Genomic DNA, 18,658 nt, shown 5'->3' with positions numbered 1-18,658 from the left:
CAGCATCTGCCATTGTGCTTTAAGGGCAGTTTAGTGGCAGCACTCAGATGTGCCTTTTCTCCCAGTAACTGCTACCTCAAGTTTGACTCTTGTGGGTGCTCACTGAAAGAAAACATGACGTTTGTAACGTACACAAATGCACAGTGATGTGCACACAGGTCCTAATGGAATTTATTATGTATCATTGCATGTACAGTATATTTAAGTCTGTTCAGGCAGTGGTGCATCTGGCTAAGCGCACAAAGTATAAAGTGCAAGGAGCTGTGCAAGGAGCCAGGTTCAAGCCCCTGGCCCCCAACCAGCAGAGTGGTAACTTCACAAGCAGTGAAGCAGGTCTGAAGATGTCTCTCCCTTTCTACCTTCCCCTCCCCTCTAAATATCTTTCTGTCTTATCCAAGAAAGTGGAAGAAATAGCTACCAGGAGCAGTGAATTAATAAACCCTAGGTGAAAAGCAAAGGGGGGAGAGAGGGTTTGGAAGGTGGCACACCTGGTTAAGTGTACATATTACAGTGATCAAGGAACCAAGTTCAAGCAACAGTCAACACCTGCAGGGAGAAGCTTCATAAGCAGTGAAGCAGTGCCTCAAGTGTCTCTCTGTCTTTCTCCTTCTCAATTTCCCCTTCCCTCTTGATTTCTGCCTGTCTCTAGCAAATAAATAAATTTAAAAAGTAAGAACCAAACATATCGATCAAATAATACAGTAACGTCTTTTGCCTGTCAGATTGGTTAAAAAGTAATGATTTATTAATATTATTATTGATGATTTTGTTATTTAAGGTTCATCTTTTCATGGGTTGTTTAATCTCACTTCTGAATATCAACTACAGGGATTTCAGCAGTAGCACAGCGGGTTAAGCACACATGGCACAAAGCGAAGGACTGGCCAGGTTCGAGCACCCAGCTCTCGACCTGCAGGGGAGTCGCTTCACAGGTGGTGAATCAGGTCTACAGGTGTCTATCTTTCTTTCCCCTTCTCTATCTTCCCCTCCTCTCTTAATTTCTTTTTTTTTAAATTTTATCTTTGTTTTATTTTTTTAATTTTTATTATTTTTTCTCTCTTCTTTTATTGGGGAATTAATGTTTTACATTGAATAGTAAGTACAATAGTTTGTACATGCATAACATCCCCCAGTTCCCCATATAACAGTACAACCCCCACTAGGTCCTCTATCATCCTTCTTGGACCTGTATTTTCCACACCCACCCACCCAACCACCCCAGAGTCTTTTACTTTGGTGTGATACACCAATTTCAGTTCAGGTCCTACTTTTCTGATCTTGGTTTTCAACTTCGGCCTGAGAGTGAGATCATCCCATATTCATCCTTCTGATTCTGACTTATTTCACTCAACATGATTTTTTCAAGGTCCATACAAGATTGGCTGAAAATGGGGAAGTCACCATTTTTAATAGCTGAGTAGTATTCCATTGTGTATATATACCACAACTTGCTCAGCCACTCATCTGTTGTTGGACACCTGGGTTGCTTCCAGGTTTCGGCTATTACAAATTGTGCTGCCCAGAACATATGTGTACACAGATATTTTTGGATAGGTATGTTGGGTTCCTTAGGATATATCCCCAGGAGAGGAATGGCAGGATCATTTCTAGCCTTCTGAGAGTTCTCCAGACTGTTCTCCACAGAGGTTGGACCAATTGAGATTCCCACCAGCAGTGCAGGAGGGTTCCTTTGACCCCACACCCTCTCCAGCATTTGCTGCTGATTTGCTACCTTTTCTGATTTATGACATTCTCACAGGAGTGAAGTGATACCTCATTGTTGTCTTTATTTGCATTTCTCTGACAATCAGAGACTTGGAGCATTTTGTCATGTGTTTCTTGGTCTTTTGGATCTCTTCTGTGGTGAATATTCTGTCCATGTCCTCCCCCCATTTTTGGATGGGGTTATTTGTTGTCTTGTAGTTGAGTTTGACAAGCTCTTAATATATGTTGGTTATTAAACTCTTGTCTGATGTATGGCATGTAAAGATCTCCCATTCTGTGAGGGATCTCTTGGTTTGGGTAGTGGTTTCTTTTGCTGTACAGAAGCTTTTTAATTTGATGTAGTCCCATAGGTTTATTCTTGCCTTAGTCTTCTTTGTAATTGGATCCGTTTCATTGAAGATGTCTTTAAAATTTATGCAGAAAAGAGTTCTGCCAATATTTTCTTCTAAGTATCTGATAGTTTGTGGTCTAACATCCAAGTCCTTGATGCACTTGGAATTTACTTTTGTATTTGGTGAAATACAGTGGTTCAGTTTCATTTTTCTGCATGTTTCAACCCATTGTTTCCAACACAATTTGTTGAAGAGACTCTGCTTTCCCCATGTAATAGTCTGAATCCCTTTGTCAAAGATTAGATGTCCATGGGTGTGGGAGCTCACTTCTAGGATCTCAATTCTATTCCACAGGTCAGTGTGTCTATTCATGTTCCAGTACCAAGCAGTTTTGATGACAATGGCCCTATAATACAATTTGAGATCTGGGAGTGTGATGCCTCCAGTTCTGTTCTTTTTTCTCAAGATTGTTTTGGCAATTCTAGGGCTTTTCTGGTTCCAGATAAACATTTGCAGCATTTGTTCTATTCTCCTAAAAAATGTGCTTGGGATCGTGATGGGGATAGCATTAAATTTGTATATGGCTCTGGATAGTATATTCATTTTGATAATGTTAATTCTTCCAACCCATGAACATGGAATATCTTTCCACTTCTTTGTGTCTTTTTCAATTTCCTTGAGTAGTGACTCATAATTTCCAACATACAAGTCTTTCACTTCATTGGTTAGGTTTACTCCTAGATATTTTATTGTTTTTGTTGTTATAGAAAAAGGAATTGATTTCTGGATTTCAACTTCTTCTAGCTTAGTGTTTTCATAGAGGAATACCACTGACTTTTGAATGTTAATTTTGTAGCCTGAAACCCTACTGTATTTCCTGATGATTCCCAAAAGCTTCTTGCTGGATGCCTTAGGTTTTTCTATGTATACTATCATGTCATATGCAAATAGGGAGAGTTTGACTTCTTCTCTTCCAATCTGTATCCCTTTAATTTCTTGTTCCTGCTTGACTGCTATGGCAAGAACTTCCAACACTATGTTGAATAGTAATGGTGATAGTGAGAAGCCTTGTCTAGTACCTGATCTGAGTGGAAATGCTTCCAGTTTTTCACCATTGAGTATGATATTGGATGTAGGTTTGCTATATATAGACTCCACTATCTTGAGGAATTTTCCATCTATTCCCATTTTTTGTAGTGTTTTGATCATAAAGGGATGTTGTATTTTGTCAAAGGCTTTCTCTGCATCTATTGATATGACCATGTGGTGTTTGGTCTTGCTTTTGTTGATGTGGTGGATCACATTGATTGATTTACATATATTGAACCAACCTAGTATGCTTGGGATAAACTCCACTTGGTCATGATGAACAATCTTTTTAATATACTGCTGTTTCCGGTTGGCTAGAATTTTGTTCAGTATTTTAGCATCCATGTTCATCAGAGATATTGGTCTATAGTTTTCTTTTTTGGTTGTGTCCCTGTCTGCTTTTGGTATCAGAGTGATGTTAGCTTCATAAAAGCTGGCAGGGAGTATTCCAGTGTCTTCAATCTTCTGGAAGACTTTTAAAAGTAGAGGTATTAGTTCTTCTTTGAAGGTTCTGTAGAATTCATTTGTAAAACCATCTGGTCTAGGACTTTTATTTTTGGGGAGATTTTTAATAACTGTTTCAATTTCATTAGCTGTGATGGGCCTGTTCATGTTATCCACTTCCTCTTTACTTAGTTTTGGAAGTTTGTAGGTATATAGAAAACCGTCCATTTCTTCCAGGTTCTCTAGCTTGGTGGCATGTAGCTGTTCATAGAAGCCTTGCATGATATGTTGAATTTTTGCAGTGTCTGTTGTGATATCTCCTCTTTCATTTACTATCCATTTATTGGGGTCTTCTCCCTTTTTTGTTTTGTGAGTCTGGCTAAAGGTTTGTCGATTTTGTTCACTCTTTCAAGAACCAACATTTACTTTCACTGATCTTTTGTATGGTTTTATTATTCTCAATGTTATTTATTTCTGCCCTAACTTTAGTGATTTCTGTCCATCTGGTTGCTTTAGGGTTCCTTTGTTCTTCTTCTAGGTCTTTACGATGTGCAATCAGGCTGTTTATTTGTGCTTTTTCTTGTTTCCTAATGTGTGCTTGTATAGCTATGAACTTCCCTCTTAGTACTGCCTTAGCTGTGTCCCAAATATTTTTATAGCTTGTGTCTTCAATTTCATTGAAGTCTCAAAACATTTTGATTTCTTCCTTGATTTCCTCTTTGACCCAGAGGTTGTTAAGAAGTGTACTGTTGAGCTTCCACATTTTGGGACTGCTACTAATCTTTTGTTGATTGTTAAGTGTTAGTTTAATTCCATGGTAGTCCGAGAAGATGCTTGTGGTGATTTCAATGCTCTTGAATTTGCTGATGCTGTCTTTGTGGCCTAACATATGGTCTGTCCTTGAGAATGACCCATGTGGACTTGAGTAAAATGTGCATTCCAGTTTCTTGGGATGAATGACTCTGACAATGTCTTCTGGCCTGTAGTGTTTGTATGAAGAAGTCTGCTGCTAATCTTATGTGTTTTCCTTTGTAGGTGACTCTTTGTTTTTCTCTTGCAGCCTTCAGGATCCTTTCTTTATCCTTATTCCTTTCCATTCTAAATATGATGTGTCTTGGTGTCTTTATGTCTGGGTTAATTCTGTTTGGGACCCTCTTGGCTTCTTGAATCTTTATGTCTTTGATGTTGTCTAGACTAGAGAAGTTTTCAACTATTATGGCCTGGAGAATGCTTTCCTCCTCTCCTTCTCTTTCTTCCTCTGGTATGCCAATAATGCGTATATTGTTTCTTTTGAAGTCATCCCGTAGGACTCTGTTGTTGTTTTCAGGATCTCTTAATCTCTTTTTGAGATTTCTTACTTCTTTTTTAGTTTTCTCTAATTCATCCTCAATCTTGCTAATTCTGTCTTCAGCCTCATTGATTCTGTTCTCTCTGCTCTCTACTGTTTTCTGGAGTTCACCTATTTTTGTTTCCCTTTTCTGATAAATGTTTTATCTTGTTGGGCTAGTTGTGTTCTTAGCTCAGCTATTTCGGCTCAGCTCTCTAATAACCTTGAGATAGTGTTTTCTTCCAGAGTCTCATTTGTTGTTCCTGTATTTCTGATTACAATTTTTTTCAAACTCTTTACTCACTCCTGTGATTATTTCCTTAGCTAATGTTTGGATGTTGATCTTGTTATTTTGTGCTTCACCCTTTGGGGGGCTTTTAGCTGGACTGTTGTCCTGGTTAGTTTCTCCAATATTTCTTCTTGTTGGTTTACCCATTTTATATATTATGTTATGAGTTCCCTCTCTTAGTACTTTTCAAATTGCTGATCACTATTTCCTGGATTGACTTGTGTCTAAGTGAGGTAATTAAAGGGTTCACAGTGGTGGAAGTTAACAGTTGTTTCAATAGTATTTTAATCCCTGAGTTGGAGCTCAGTGATTTAAAAGCTATGGGAGCCCGAGGGCTTCTAACTATAAGTAGGCTTCTTAACTTAATCACTGACTCCTATCCAAGAGATAAGTCAGGGTGTGGCAGAGATAGTCCGGTGGATATGCAAGGAGACTTTCACAGCCCCACAGCTATGCCACCGAGGTATAGGTCTTCTCCTGAATTTCCTGGTTAGATCTCTGTCCCCCGGTGTCCCTCCCTGCCGCTGCTCCAGACTTTGAGGGTAGTAGTAATGGTGACCCAGAGTTGCACTTGGTGAGTCTCCGGGGAGTCCTCTCCTCCTTTTGCTGTCCCCTTGTTGGTGGGACAGACTGGAGGTGGTGTCTCAACTGATAGACCATCGGACTGTTACCAGCCACTTAGTCTCTCCCTAGGCTCCTCTCTGTCACCACCCACGTGTGTCTGCACTCACCGGTGATTTGGTGGGTTCCTGTAGTCCTTCTAGTCCTGTCTTGTTTCAGTCCCAGGTGGTCTCCTTTGGTATTCCTAGTTGATCTGGTAGAGGAGAGGAGAGGAGAGAAACAGATCTGCTGCTGCTCATAGCCCCGCCTCCCGATATCCCTCTCTTGATTTCTTTCTGTCCTATCTAACAACAACAACAACAACAATAATAACTACAACAACAAAAAAGGACAACAGAAGGGAATATAAATAAATATGAAAAATTAAAAAATCTTAAAAAAAAAGAAAATCAACTACAATGCAGAAAATTATTATTGTAAAATCATAGTTATTTTAATAAGGATTTTATATTCGCCTTCTTCTTCTTCTAGCGTTTGCCCTTCTTCCGTAGCCAGTCAACAGCGTCAGGTTGAGCCTGATGTAAAGTTTCGAGACCTCCTTTGAATCTGGAGAGGTGGCAGTCGTTGATTATGTGGGTCATAGTCTGTCTGTAGCCGCAGGGGCAATTCGGGTCGTCTCTGGCTCCCCAGCGATGGAACGTAGCGGCGCACCGGCCATGGCCTGTTCAATAGCAATTGAAGAGGGCCCAATCATAACGTGCTAGGTCAAAGCCGGGTTGACGCTTGCAGGCGTCTGTGATGAGATGTTTGTTCTTTACCTCAGCTGACTGATACTATGCTTCTTCTTTTTTTCAGATTTCTAAGGAATTCCTCTAAGAAAAAACACATGGTATAGTGAAAATGACTTAAATATTATTTGGCAGATATCTTATGTTGATAAGTGAAGTACATTATATACAGTATAGCAAAAAATAGTCTTCCTTAGTTCTAACTTAGAAGCAGTAGTTATGGATAAAGGTTCTTTCCCCATAAGTTTCAGCTTTATAAAGAAGTATCTGTGGTTTTGTCTCCACAAAACACATATGCTGATCTGTTGTGCACTTTCATGGCAGCAGTTGCATCATACCAGATTCTCTCTCTGCATGCAGAGGAATAGTGCAGGTAAGAGCAGGGATCTTAGCATGGAGAGAAGCTAGGAAGTCTATATTAGGTATGTTCCTAGGGTCCATGAGTTTAGTAAATTATGCTCGCAGTCCATGGTCACAGCTAGGAACATTCTAGGCTCTACTCATCCAGGACCAGTCTTCCTCAAGAGGCAAAGTAGGCTATCCAAGCCTTAACAGTTGGCAGTATGGTGAAAATATGGCCAGTTCACACAACTTATATTTGAATGGCATTCTTTAGAAAAAAGCAGCAATTTCCTCAAAGTAGTATATTATTTCAGTAACATATCCAGTAAAGCTGGATGTGAAAGAAATCGCATGCCGTAGTATAGGTGTATTGATTATTTATTGATCCTTCACTCCTACTAAAATAGTTCACTGTTAACCCAATTTCATAGACTTTACTATTTTAAATTCATGAAGAAATAAAAGTTATTGTAGCAGCTGATAATCTGATGAATTTTTTAAGATCAGTAAAAAAAAAATTCCTGTATTTACTACTAGGCTTTCTAATGGGAAGCTTTCCTGAATATATTCACATAAGAAGCAACTGGTTTGCTGCCAGACCTGAAGAAAAACATACGCCTTATTTATATTATAGTCTCCCCTGTCCAAAATTGTAAAAACTAAATGAGTTCAGTGATGTCTGTGGAAGTACCAGTTTATAGTAGAGAAAAGTTCTTTTGATTACCAACTTGTTAGAAGAAGCGGGGGAGGTGGCTTACTGGCTACAGTGCAGGACTGGCAAGTGTGAGGTCCTGGCACGGCATATGCCAGAATACAGCTCTGGTCCTCTCTCTATTAAATACATACAGAGATACAGAGCAGAATATATGTGGAATCTCATAAAATAAAATAAAACTTTTAGGTATTTTATTCTGTCCAAGTATATATAAAATAACCTTTTACAAATGAGGGGTTTGTTAATAATTCTGAAAAAAAAGACCAAACTAGTTCTGATAGTCTTAAAATTTGTGAAAACATTCTTTTGTGATTATATTTTTTACTTTGAAGGATTCATTGTCTTCAATTGTATGTTTTAGATAGAATACATATAAATGCAAGTGTGTGCGCATTCACATATATAGGAGAGAGAGAGGACCTATTGCACTGATGAGCTACCTGTGATGTCCTCTTTTATGCTTGCTTGTTTATTTGTCTTTATTGTTTACATACAAGCTCAGAATCAAAGCCAGGGCTCACCCCATGTAAGAATTGGAACACAATATTGTGTCACCATCTCTGTCCTAAAATTCTGGATAGTTTCACACTTTTACTTCTATAAACTTTGAAGATTGCACCCAACTTTGTCTAATTGGAGAATATTAATCATAAGGAATATTTATAGTTCCAGAGAAAATCATAATATTCTGATTTATTCTTAGCTGAAAGTCTGCTATGCTTTACTTAGGATCCTGGTACTTCTGCAACCACAAGGGATATATTTCATATGATCAGCAAGCTACAGGATGAAAATGCTACCCTAAAGCATGAAATGGACACAGTGAAATATCAGTATGAAATGCTGAAACATCACAATGACATACTAGAAAGGAAATACCATCAGGAAGTGACTACTAAAATAAGAGATATAGAACATCTAGTAACAACTGTAAAAGAAGTAACAGAAGAGGAGAAAAGAAATGTAAGTCAGATTGGATGTTAAATATATTGAAATTTAACATGTCACCTTTAGGTGGCCAGGCTGTGGCATACCCATTTAAGTGCAGTCATTACCATAAGGATCAGGTTCCAGCCCCTATGCTCCACTTGTAGGGAAATGCTTCCTGAGCAGGCCTGCAGTTGTCTTTCTTTCTGTCTCCCTCTATTTCTCCCCTCACTTCTAAATTTCCTCTCAATCCTATCTAGTAAAGTAGAAAGAAAAAAAAGAAAGACACAGAAAGAGAGAAAGATAAAAACAAAGGAAGAAAGGAAGGAGAGAAGAAAGGAAGGAAGAAAGGATAATCAGTAGGAGTGGATTGATAGTGCTAACAATGACCCCCAGCGATGACTCTGGTGTTAATTCAAAGACAAACAACAAAGAATATAACCATAATCTTTAATGAGGTGATGCAGTTTTTTTGCCCTCCACATTTTTATTATTTTATTATTTTTAATATTTTGTTATCTTTATTTTCTTTTTTTAAAATAGAAAGTATTGACAAAACCATAGGATAAGAGGGGTGAAATTCCACACATTTTCCACCACCAGAGTTCCATACCCCACTCCCTCCATTGGAATCTTTCCTAGTCTTTCTCTCTCTGGGAGCATGGACTCAGGATCATGATGGGGTGCAGAAGGTGGGAGGTCTGATTTCTGTAACTGCTTCTCTGATGGGCATGGGCATTGACAGGTTGATCCATACTCCTAGCCTGTCCCTGTCTTTCCCTACTGGGGCAGGGCTCTAGAGCAGTGGGGCTGTAGGGTACATTGGTGAAGTCTGTCCGGATGAGTCTGGTTAACATCACGGTAGCATCTGCAGCTTGGTGTTTGCAACATGTACTCCTCTGCTTCCTCCTTTCTTGTGGGACTTGGTTCAGTGGTTCTTGTAAGGTGGGGTTGATTGTGGCAAATTCCTTTAGTTCTTGAATATTTGAGAAAAACATTTATTTCTCCCTCATATTTAAAAGATAATTTTGCAGGATACAATATTTGTGGCTGGAATCCCCTCTCCTTTAGAACTTTGAATATGTCATTCCACTCTCTCCTGGCTTCTCAAATTTGTGAAGAGCAATCTGACGGAAGTCTTATAGCTCTGCCTTTGTATGTAACTATGTAACTTCTTTCCTTTCCCTACAGGCAGCAAAATTTTTTTTCCTTGTTGCTGACCTTTGATAGTTTTACAGTCATGTGCCTTGGTGTTGGTTTTTTTTTGTATTTATAAATTTGGGTGATTATTCTGCCTCTTGGATGAGAATGTTCTGATAAGTTTCCTAAGTGAGGGACATTCTCAGCTAAAATTGCTCTGAAAATGACCTCTGGGCCTCTGGCTTTGTTTTCTTCCTCAGATATACCTATTACTCTTATATTCAGTCTTTTGATGGAATCTGCAATTTCACAGAGTTGCTTCCGTCTTTCTAAATCATTCCTCTCCCTCATTTTTGAAGTGAAAGAGTGGGTGGGCTGTATTTTCTGGACTGGGGATAGTTTCTTCTGGATGTGTGCATCTATTTGCTAGGCCTTCTTTCTACCTGGACATGGGTTGCAGTTGGGGTGTCCTTTCCTCCCTGGAGTTCTGACTGAACTTCTTCTTTCAAGAACTTAGTGATGTCTGCTACAAGTTCTTCTCTTGTGCATTTTAATTCCATAACAACATGCTCTTTTCAGTCTTGCTTAATTTCTTGGAGAGCCCTTATAGTGAGCTCTGTGTAGTCTGTCTCTCAGAGTCTCTCTTAATCTGTAATTCCTTACATTTCCTGTTTCATTTCTGTCTGGATGATAAGGCATAGTTAGTTGGCTGTTTAGTTCTGTTTGTCTGCTTGCACATTTTTGGTGCTGGTTATATAGATGGTCAGCGGGTAGTGTTATTGTGATCTCTAGGCTTTTCTTGCTTGTATGACCTGTGGCTTAGGGGACAGGTCCTGGGGGTGGTTACTTTGGGCTGTCTTGTGGTCACAAATACCCTGTTTTATGTTGTGTCCTTGCCTTGAATTCAGAAGACTAAAGTCCCCCTGCATCAAAGATTGAGAGGTTTTAAGCCCCTGTCTCTTTTCTTCCTGATACTAGGAACAATGTTCCTTGCTTCCTGTGCTTAAAGTGAAATCACCAAAATGGCAACTGTGACTTGACTGCTGTTCTTCAGCCCTTGCCCACGCCCTTTTTGGCTTCTACTGCACGAGAGCACCCAGCTGAGGCTGAGAACTTTCAGCTGTAGATCTTGACTTCATTTGGGTCTCTTGTTGGATTTATTTGTTGTTTTGGGAGGAGAGGTGATTTTGTGATGCAAGTTTTTAGAATCAGTTTGCACTGATAGATTTCTGCAACATTTTTACTATAACATTTACACTTTCATTGTTCTTATAATATACTTATTTCTTAAACTTTTTATCCTGCTATTCCTATACTATTCACTGTTGAGAAATTTGGAAATGTGCATCATTTCACCATTTAATATTTTCCACACTCAGCAATATTCTTGAGTTGTCTCTCTATACTATTAATAAGCAAGGTGGATATAAAGATCATTAATGCAATGTTTCAGGAAATTGTCTTTTTTTTTTTGCCTTATGTGTGTAGACATAAGATCCATGTATACTTATTTCCCAACCTGGTGAGTAATCGGTATACAGAAAGGTTAGTATAACACCTAGTTAAAGGAAGGTATTACCTTCATTATTTATTTATTTTTAAAAAATTTTTTTAAAGTATTTATTTTATTTATTTATTCCCTTTTGTTGCCCTTGTTGTTTTATTGTTGTAGCTATTATTGTTGTTATCGTTGTTGGATAGGACAGAGAGAAATGGAAAGAGGAGGGGAAGACAGAGAGGAGGAGAGAAAGATAGACACCTGCAGACCTGCTTCACCGTCTGTGAAGCGACTCCCCTGCAGGTGGGGAGCCGGGGTTTCAACCGGGATCCTTATGCCGGTCCTTGTGCTTTGCGCCACCTGAGCTCAACCCGCTGTGCTACATACAGCCCGACTCCTGGTATTACCTTCATTATATTTTCACTTTAGATGTATTGTGAAATCCTGGAAAGATTAAGATCTTACATACTATGCATGTTTAACAGAAGAAAATTACCTAGATCCCACCATTGGAATTTTTTATTTGTTTGTTTTGTTTTTATTTATATAAAGGAAACATTGACAAAACCATAGGATAAGAGGGGTACAACTCCATCCAATTCCCACCATCTAAAACCTGTATCCCATCCCCTCACCTGATAGCTTTCCTATTCTTTAGCCCTCTGGGAGTATGGACCCAAGGTCACTGTAGGGTACAGAAGGTGGAAGGTCTTGCTTCTATAATTGCTTCCCCACTGAACATGGGCACTGACAGGTCGATCCATACTCCTAGCCTGCCTCTCTCTTTCCTTAGTGGCGCGGGGCTCTGTGGAAGCGGGGCTCCAGGTCACACTGGACGTTTTATGTGTATTGAGCTCTCACTCACATAACATTAAATCTCAAATGAATTTTAGTTCAAATCATAACTCAATATGGTCAGAGAACTAGAAACTCAATGTTGTCATGACCCCCCAATAGAAATCCTGTAACCTTCATGTAATCCCCAGTCCATCACTTCCCCACAGCCAGGGTACTAATAATTGACTATTTGTTCCCAGTGATTTGGATATTCTGTACTTTTTCTATCATTGAATCATATAATATTCACTTCTGATGTAAGAATTCTATTTATGCTATCACATATATTAATACTTTATGTGCTTGTTAATAACAAATACCCCACCATTGTGTAATTAAATCATTTTTCAATCAGATCAAAGGGGAAATAAGACTTTCCTGCCTGCGGTACTGAAGTCTCAGGTTCAATATCCCAGAACCACCATAAGCCAGACCTGAGCAGCACTCTGGGAAAATAAATAAATAAATGCATGCATACATACGTACATACAATACATAGAACCTTAGTCAGTGGGCATTTGCCTTTGTCTCCTTTGGGCTATCAGTGCTATTCTTCTTCTTCTAGCGTTTGCCCTTCTTCCGTAGCCAGTCAACAGCGTCAGGTTGAAAGCTGTCAGGAGCTGCTTGTTGCTGGCTTTGAAAGTGACTGGGATCCATGTGGATTCAGTCGGCTAGGAAGGATCGTCAGTTTCCCCAATGAATGGGTACTCACGGGATGCACCACGAGAAGGTCGATCCAATGCAACGATGGACATTCATTGCCATGTCACTGTATGGGTGTATGTTATGATCTGCCACTGGATGCTCGGCCATCTCTTGTTCTCTGTAGTCTTTTTACCTTTTCAGTTTCTAGCCCCCCAACCTTCTTCTACTTTGATTCAGACCTGACCTACAACCTCTGCCTCTGGATGAATCGTACTGTCTGTCCAATCCTTAACATCACTCCCTTCAACACTTGTCACATAGTTGTGTAGAACTATCTAGTCAGTAATTCTGAATTGCTTGTATCCCATGAGAATACACTTCTCTTTCTAGCTATAATACTGTCCATGTGTAAATTATATTTTATATGTATAGCATCAATCATGTATACACTGAAATTCTTTTTGCTTCCGTTGCTGAGATCAAATTGGGCACTTTGTCACAGCAATAGAAGTCCACTTGGAGGGAGTTGGGCAGTAGTGCAGTGGGTTATGTGCACGTGGTGCAAAGCACAAGGACCAGCGTAAGGATCCTGGTTTGAGCCCCCGTCTCCCCACCTGCAGGGGAGTCACTTCACTGGCAGTGAAGCAGGTCTGCAGGTGTCTGTCTTTCTCTTCCCCTCTCTGTCTTCCCCTCCTCTCTCCATTTCTCTCTGTCCTATCCAACAAAATGACATCAGTAATAATAACTACAACAATAAAACAACAAGGGCAACAACAAAGGAATAAATTTAAAAAAATATTTATTTATTTATCCCCTTTTGTTGCCCTTGTTTTATTGTTGTAGTTATTGTTTTTGTTGATGTCATCGTTGTTGGATAGGACAGAGAGAAATGGAGAGAGGAGGGGAAGACAGAAAGGGGGAGAGAAAGACAGACACCTGCAGACCTGCTACTCTGCTTGTGAAGCAAGTTACCTGCAGGCGGGGAGCCAGGGGCTCGAACCAGTATCCTTATGCTGGTCCTCGAGCTTTGTGCTACCTGCGTTTAACCTGCTGTGCTACCGCCTGACTCCCCATAAATAACTTTTTTTTAAAAGTCCACTTGGAGATACAATCTTTTAAAGAGAGCTTTTATTTTAAATGTATTCCAAGAAATTAAGTACAAACATTAAAGAAGTTAATACAAGGAATTGTTCAGTTACACATTCATCTTGTACTGCATTAAAATTGTATCTTTCCTTCATTATGCAGTCAGCTCCAAGATTCACAGATTTCTCACACTTGACCAGCTCTAAAGTTCTGGGGACAAATTCTTTGGTACACCATGCCACAGTAGCTTTGTCTATGTTATCAGAGCACATGCCTGAGGAGCCCAGTAGAAATTTACAGAGATATCATTTAGCAATAGTGTCCACTCTCTCCACACTAGTACCTTTATCCTACCAATGATGATCATGTTACCCATTGCAGATGCTATGTTCCTAGAAGTCCTTTATATCAGTCTCTTTAGGAAATACCAGTGCTCCACAAATCATTTCTTAGAGACCCTTTGGATTTTAATTCTTAAATATATAGGTAGAAGAGAGCCACATATCTCCTGATCCAAAGTCACTCCAGTACTGTTTAAAGTATATATTTTAAGGCAATACACTTGGCAATATAACATTATGTCAATACCATTTTGCTTCACACATTCTAATGTTTTCATAGAAGTCAAAGAGCGGTTATACTGTAGTCTAGTAACTACGAAACAATTCCTGGAAAAAACATGCTTAAGGCAAATGAATGAGAAATGTTATGCATGTACACACTATTGTATTTACTGTCTACTGTAAATCATTAATCCCCCAATAAAGAAATAAAAAAAGACAAATAAATTCTAGCTTAAAAGTATCAAAGTTAATGCAGAGAAGTTGAAGAAATACAGCTTTTATATCTAAAGGAAAGTATTTTTCTAACTATATCACAAGAGGTCCAGCAAGATTTCTTTTAATTTTTGTATTAGCCATTTGATACTGATTTACAAAATCACTTGTCAACAGGGGTATAATTCCACACCATTCCCAACACCAGAATTCTGAGTCCCAAGTCTCTCCATTGCAAACCACCATGGTTCTTCCAAAGTCGCAGATACAGATTAACTGTCATTTCTACAACTATCTGTCTACATTTGTACATTTGCCCCCCTTTTTCTTCCAGGCCCAGTCCTGTCTTCCCCTCCATATCACATGTCATCCCATGACTACATCTAAATATTTCTCTCTTTTTCATCCCCTCTCTCTGAGACCTGTGGGAGCTGGGGTTCAGAGCCCTCTTCTCCTCCACTATCACTTCTCCCCCACTGGAAGTATGGATCAAACTTGTTTTTGGTGTGCATAAGGTAGGAGTTCCGGTTTCTGTAATTGCTTCTCTGTTGGAACTGGGTGTCGGCAGGTCTACTCATACCCCCATCTTGTTTCTATCTTTGCCTATTAGTGTAGGGTTCTGGAGTGGTGAGGTTCCAGGTCTCATTGGTGAGGTCATCTACCCAGAAAAGTCAGGGTGGAATCCTGGTAGCATCTGCAACTTGTTCAAGTCTGGAAGGTGGCAGGGTATCAAGTGAGACAAGATGGTTTATGAACAGGAACCAAAAAGTAGGAACAGGGAAGATGAGATTGAGGCTCTTATGGTGGAAGGAAGCTCCAAAATCCATATTGGCATGTCTCTAGGGGCCCATGACTATGGTAGTTTTTGCTTGTGTTTGATAGCTAGCATGAAGTTGGAGAAAACCATTGTAAAGAAAGTGATGTCAGAGCAGAGAAAAAAAAGTAGAGAGTTGGATTAGGGCAGAGTGTAGCTCCCATTCTTGAACAATTCTGTGGATAGAATTAACAATTTAACTCTATCTACCTGATCAAGGTAGATATTTATGTTTAGTAACAGAGCCTGTGAACTTTTAAGCCCTTATTGGTCTGAGCTCAGAAAAGTGCATCTTGGTCACAACTGGAAACACTGCAGGCTGCACTAACATCAGAACCAGTCTTCCTCACCTGTCAGGGTGAGATGCTCCAGCCTTTCTTTGGAGACTGGGGCAGTCCATACCATAGTCCATACTGTATGGTGAGGACAAGGTCCTGAGAGGGCCCAGAAGAGGGCCTGTGATGACATTCCTGATAGAAGTGCTGAGTGGTGGTACACAGAGGAATCCACTAGTGGTCTATACCCATCATATTTGTGTGGGGATCCAAGGGTTCCATGGATAGGACTGCAGACAGTGAGGTGGTGTGATACTGACCAAAAGGTCCATGACTAAGTGAGCCTTTGCTTCTTCCTTTCTTGTAGGACTCAGTTTTAGTAGTTCTTGTAAGGAGGGGTTGACTGTGGCAAACGATGATTTTGCAAGATATGAGATTCATGGTTGAAATTCTCTCCTTTAGAACTCTGTGTCTTTTACTCCCCGTAGTTCCATTTGAAATTTTTCCTTTCATGCTTCCTGACTGTTTAGTGAGTTCTAATTGCAGTTCTTGTTTCATGCTTTGAAGATTTTTAGTGAACTCTGTTATGAGCTCCTCTCTTGGGTGTTTTAATTCCACAGTAAAATGCTCTTTCTTTCTTAGATTCTTGGAGAGTCCTCATAAGGAGCTTTCTGTAGTCTGTTTCTGAGAGTCTCTCTAAATCTGTAATTCCTTGGATTTCCTCTGTTTCATTTCTGTCTGGCTGATACGGCATGGTGAGCTTTTTTTTTTTTTTTTTTTTTAATTTTTTATTTAAGAAAGGATTAATGAACAAAAACATAAGGTAGGAGGGGTACAACACAATTCCCACCACCCAATCTCCATAACCCACCCCCTCCCATGATAGCTTTCCCATTCTCTAGCCCTCTGGGAGCATGGACCCAGGGTCGTTGAGGGTTACAGAAGGTAGGAGGTCTGGCTTCTGTAATTGCTTCCCCGCTGAACATGGGCGTTGACTGGTCGGTCCATACTCCCAGTCTGCCTCTCTCTTTCCCTAGTAAGGTGTGTCTCTGGGGAAGCTGAGCTCCAGGACACATTGGTGGGGTCTTTAATCCAGGGAAGCCTGGCCAGCATCCTGGTGGCATCTGGAACCTGGTGATTGAAAAGAGAGTTAACATACGAAGCCAAACAATTTGATGAGCAGTCATGGTGAGCTGTTTTGTTCTGTTTCTCTGCTTGCACATTTATTGTGCCAGTTATTGCTGGCCAGCAGGTGGTGCTATTGTGACCTCTAGGCTACTCTTGTTTGTATGATCTGCCCAGAGTGGGATGGGGGAGGTGGTTCCTTTGGGCTGTCTTGTGGTCACTCTCTTTTATGCTCTGTTTTATGTTGTGTCCTTACCTTAATTCAGAAGGCTAAAATCCCTCTGAGTCAATGATTGAGAGGTTTTAAGCCCCTTGGTAGGAACAACCTTCACTGCTCACTGCTCTTAAGGAGAAATCTTCAAAATGGCACAGCTCAGCTCCATGCCACCTGGAGCTCTGATCTGACTGTGTTGTTCTTCAGCCCATGCCCCTCTTTGCCCCCACTGCACACAAGCATCCACCTGAGGCTGCAGATCTTTCAGCTGTAGATTATGAGTTCAGTTGGGTCTCTTGTTGCCTTTATTTGTTGTTTTTTGGGGAGAGATGATTCGATCCGAGTTGCGCCTCCCAAAAGTCTCAAGATACCTTGATTGTTTAATATGTTCTCCTATTTAGTGTAAAGTAACAAAATCATAGAAATTTGAGATTAAAAAGAATCATAATGTATTAGCTACATATATATGTATATACCTATATTTTATTCATTAGAGCTTTATGAAGAGAGACATAACCAGTGCAACAGTGGACATAAAACACCTTCCTGTTTGTGAGCATTGGTCACATTAATAGCCACTGAAGCAGTTCTAGCTTTACTTGGATACACAGTAGTGGGTGGGAGGGGACATAAAATCATGAGGTCTAGATCTTGATCTCCAGCAAAACATGTGCCAGGTAGCCTAGTTCTTTCTTCTCTCATAAATAAATATCTTTAATTATTATGTGTTATTCTGAGTGTTTTGAATTTTCCAGGTAACTGAAAAAATCCAAGTTCAATATTATAAAAGTGTAATACAATCTGATGATATTTGTAATTATTTCTAAAATTGATACTCCACTGAGTTATACAAATCTTTGGTTGATATCTTCACTGGGAGACTGACTATTTTATCCATTCAGATTGATAAACTTCATGACACCCTTAAAATTCACACTGCAGAAAGTCAGCTTCTTGAGTCAGAAAATATATTTCTTCCACAGCAGTTATTATTTATTAAAGGCATGCAAATGCATTGTGAAAAACTAAAGCAAATACAAAGAATGTGGAATGAGAAGTTAAGGAATTTCAAAAGCTACATAGCAAATGTTATGGCAAATTTGATAAAGCAGAGCACTATATTCAAGATTCTGAAAGGAATCAGAGGTCTAGTAGGAAAACTGAACACACTAGATTTGTTTTCACAGGTGAAGTTATTGATCTGTAAGAGGTTTTCAGTGATCTTGATGCAGCGCTATGAGGACTGTGCTCAGGGAGATCCAGTCAATTTTCCCCAGAACTGTGTATCCAAGTAAAGCCAGAACTGCTTCAGTGGCTATTAATATGACCAAGGCTCACAAACAGGAAGGTGGCAGGTGGAGTAGGCACTTCATGCAACCTGGAAATGTTTTAGGTTTGATACTGTGCCAACTATTTCCTGATCTGCCTATTGAGACACTGGTGCCTCTCTACTGGAACAGTAGGTCTGGGGGAAGGCAGTGCTTCCATAGAGTTGACATATAACATTATACTATTTGCATTCACATTTTCTTTTTTATTGTTTTTATTATCTTTATTTAATGGATGGAGACAACTAGAAATCAAGAAGGAAGGGGATGGTATAGAGGAAGGGAAACAGAGAGAAATCTCCTACTGTACTTCACCACTAAGAAAAGTTTCCCTCAAGTTGTGATCAGGGTCTGAAACCAGATCCTTGAGCATTGTAATAT

At 39.7% G+C, this 18,658-nt stretch overlaps 2 protein-coding genes across 6 annotated transcripts in view; both read left to right on the top strand.

Moving 5' to 3' along the window:
- LOC103127055 (zinc finger protein 709-like) overlaps positions 1 to 18,658 on the top strand; it is a 1,044,365-nt gene that overhangs the window by 837,276 nt on the left and 188,431 nt on the right. The window lies entirely within an intron of this gene.
- Positions 1 to 18,658, top strand: part of LOC132535523 (putative coiled-coil domain-containing protein 144C) — a 71,632-nt gene that overhangs the window by 18,891 nt on the left and 34,083 nt on the right. The window contains exons 5-6 of the mRNA XM_060181634.1: positions 6,623 to 6,656; positions 8,342 to 8,575. Coding sequence (XP_060037617.1) covers positions 6,623 to 6,656; positions 8,342 to 8,575 — 268 coding nt within the window. The remainder of the gene's footprint in view (positions 1 to 6,622; positions 6,657 to 8,341; positions 8,576 to 18,658) is intronic.

Source organism: Erinaceus europaeus, chromosome 23, assembly GCF_950295315.1.
Source record: "Erinaceus europaeus chromosome 23, mEriEur2.1, whole genome shotgun sequence".
Classification (NCBI taxonomy): domain Eukaryota; kingdom Metazoa; phylum Chordata; class Mammalia; order Eulipotyphla; family Erinaceidae; genus Erinaceus; species Erinaceus europaeus.
Note: the sequence above shows the minus strand (reverse complement) of the source record. Positions and strands in the feature narration are given on the sequence as shown.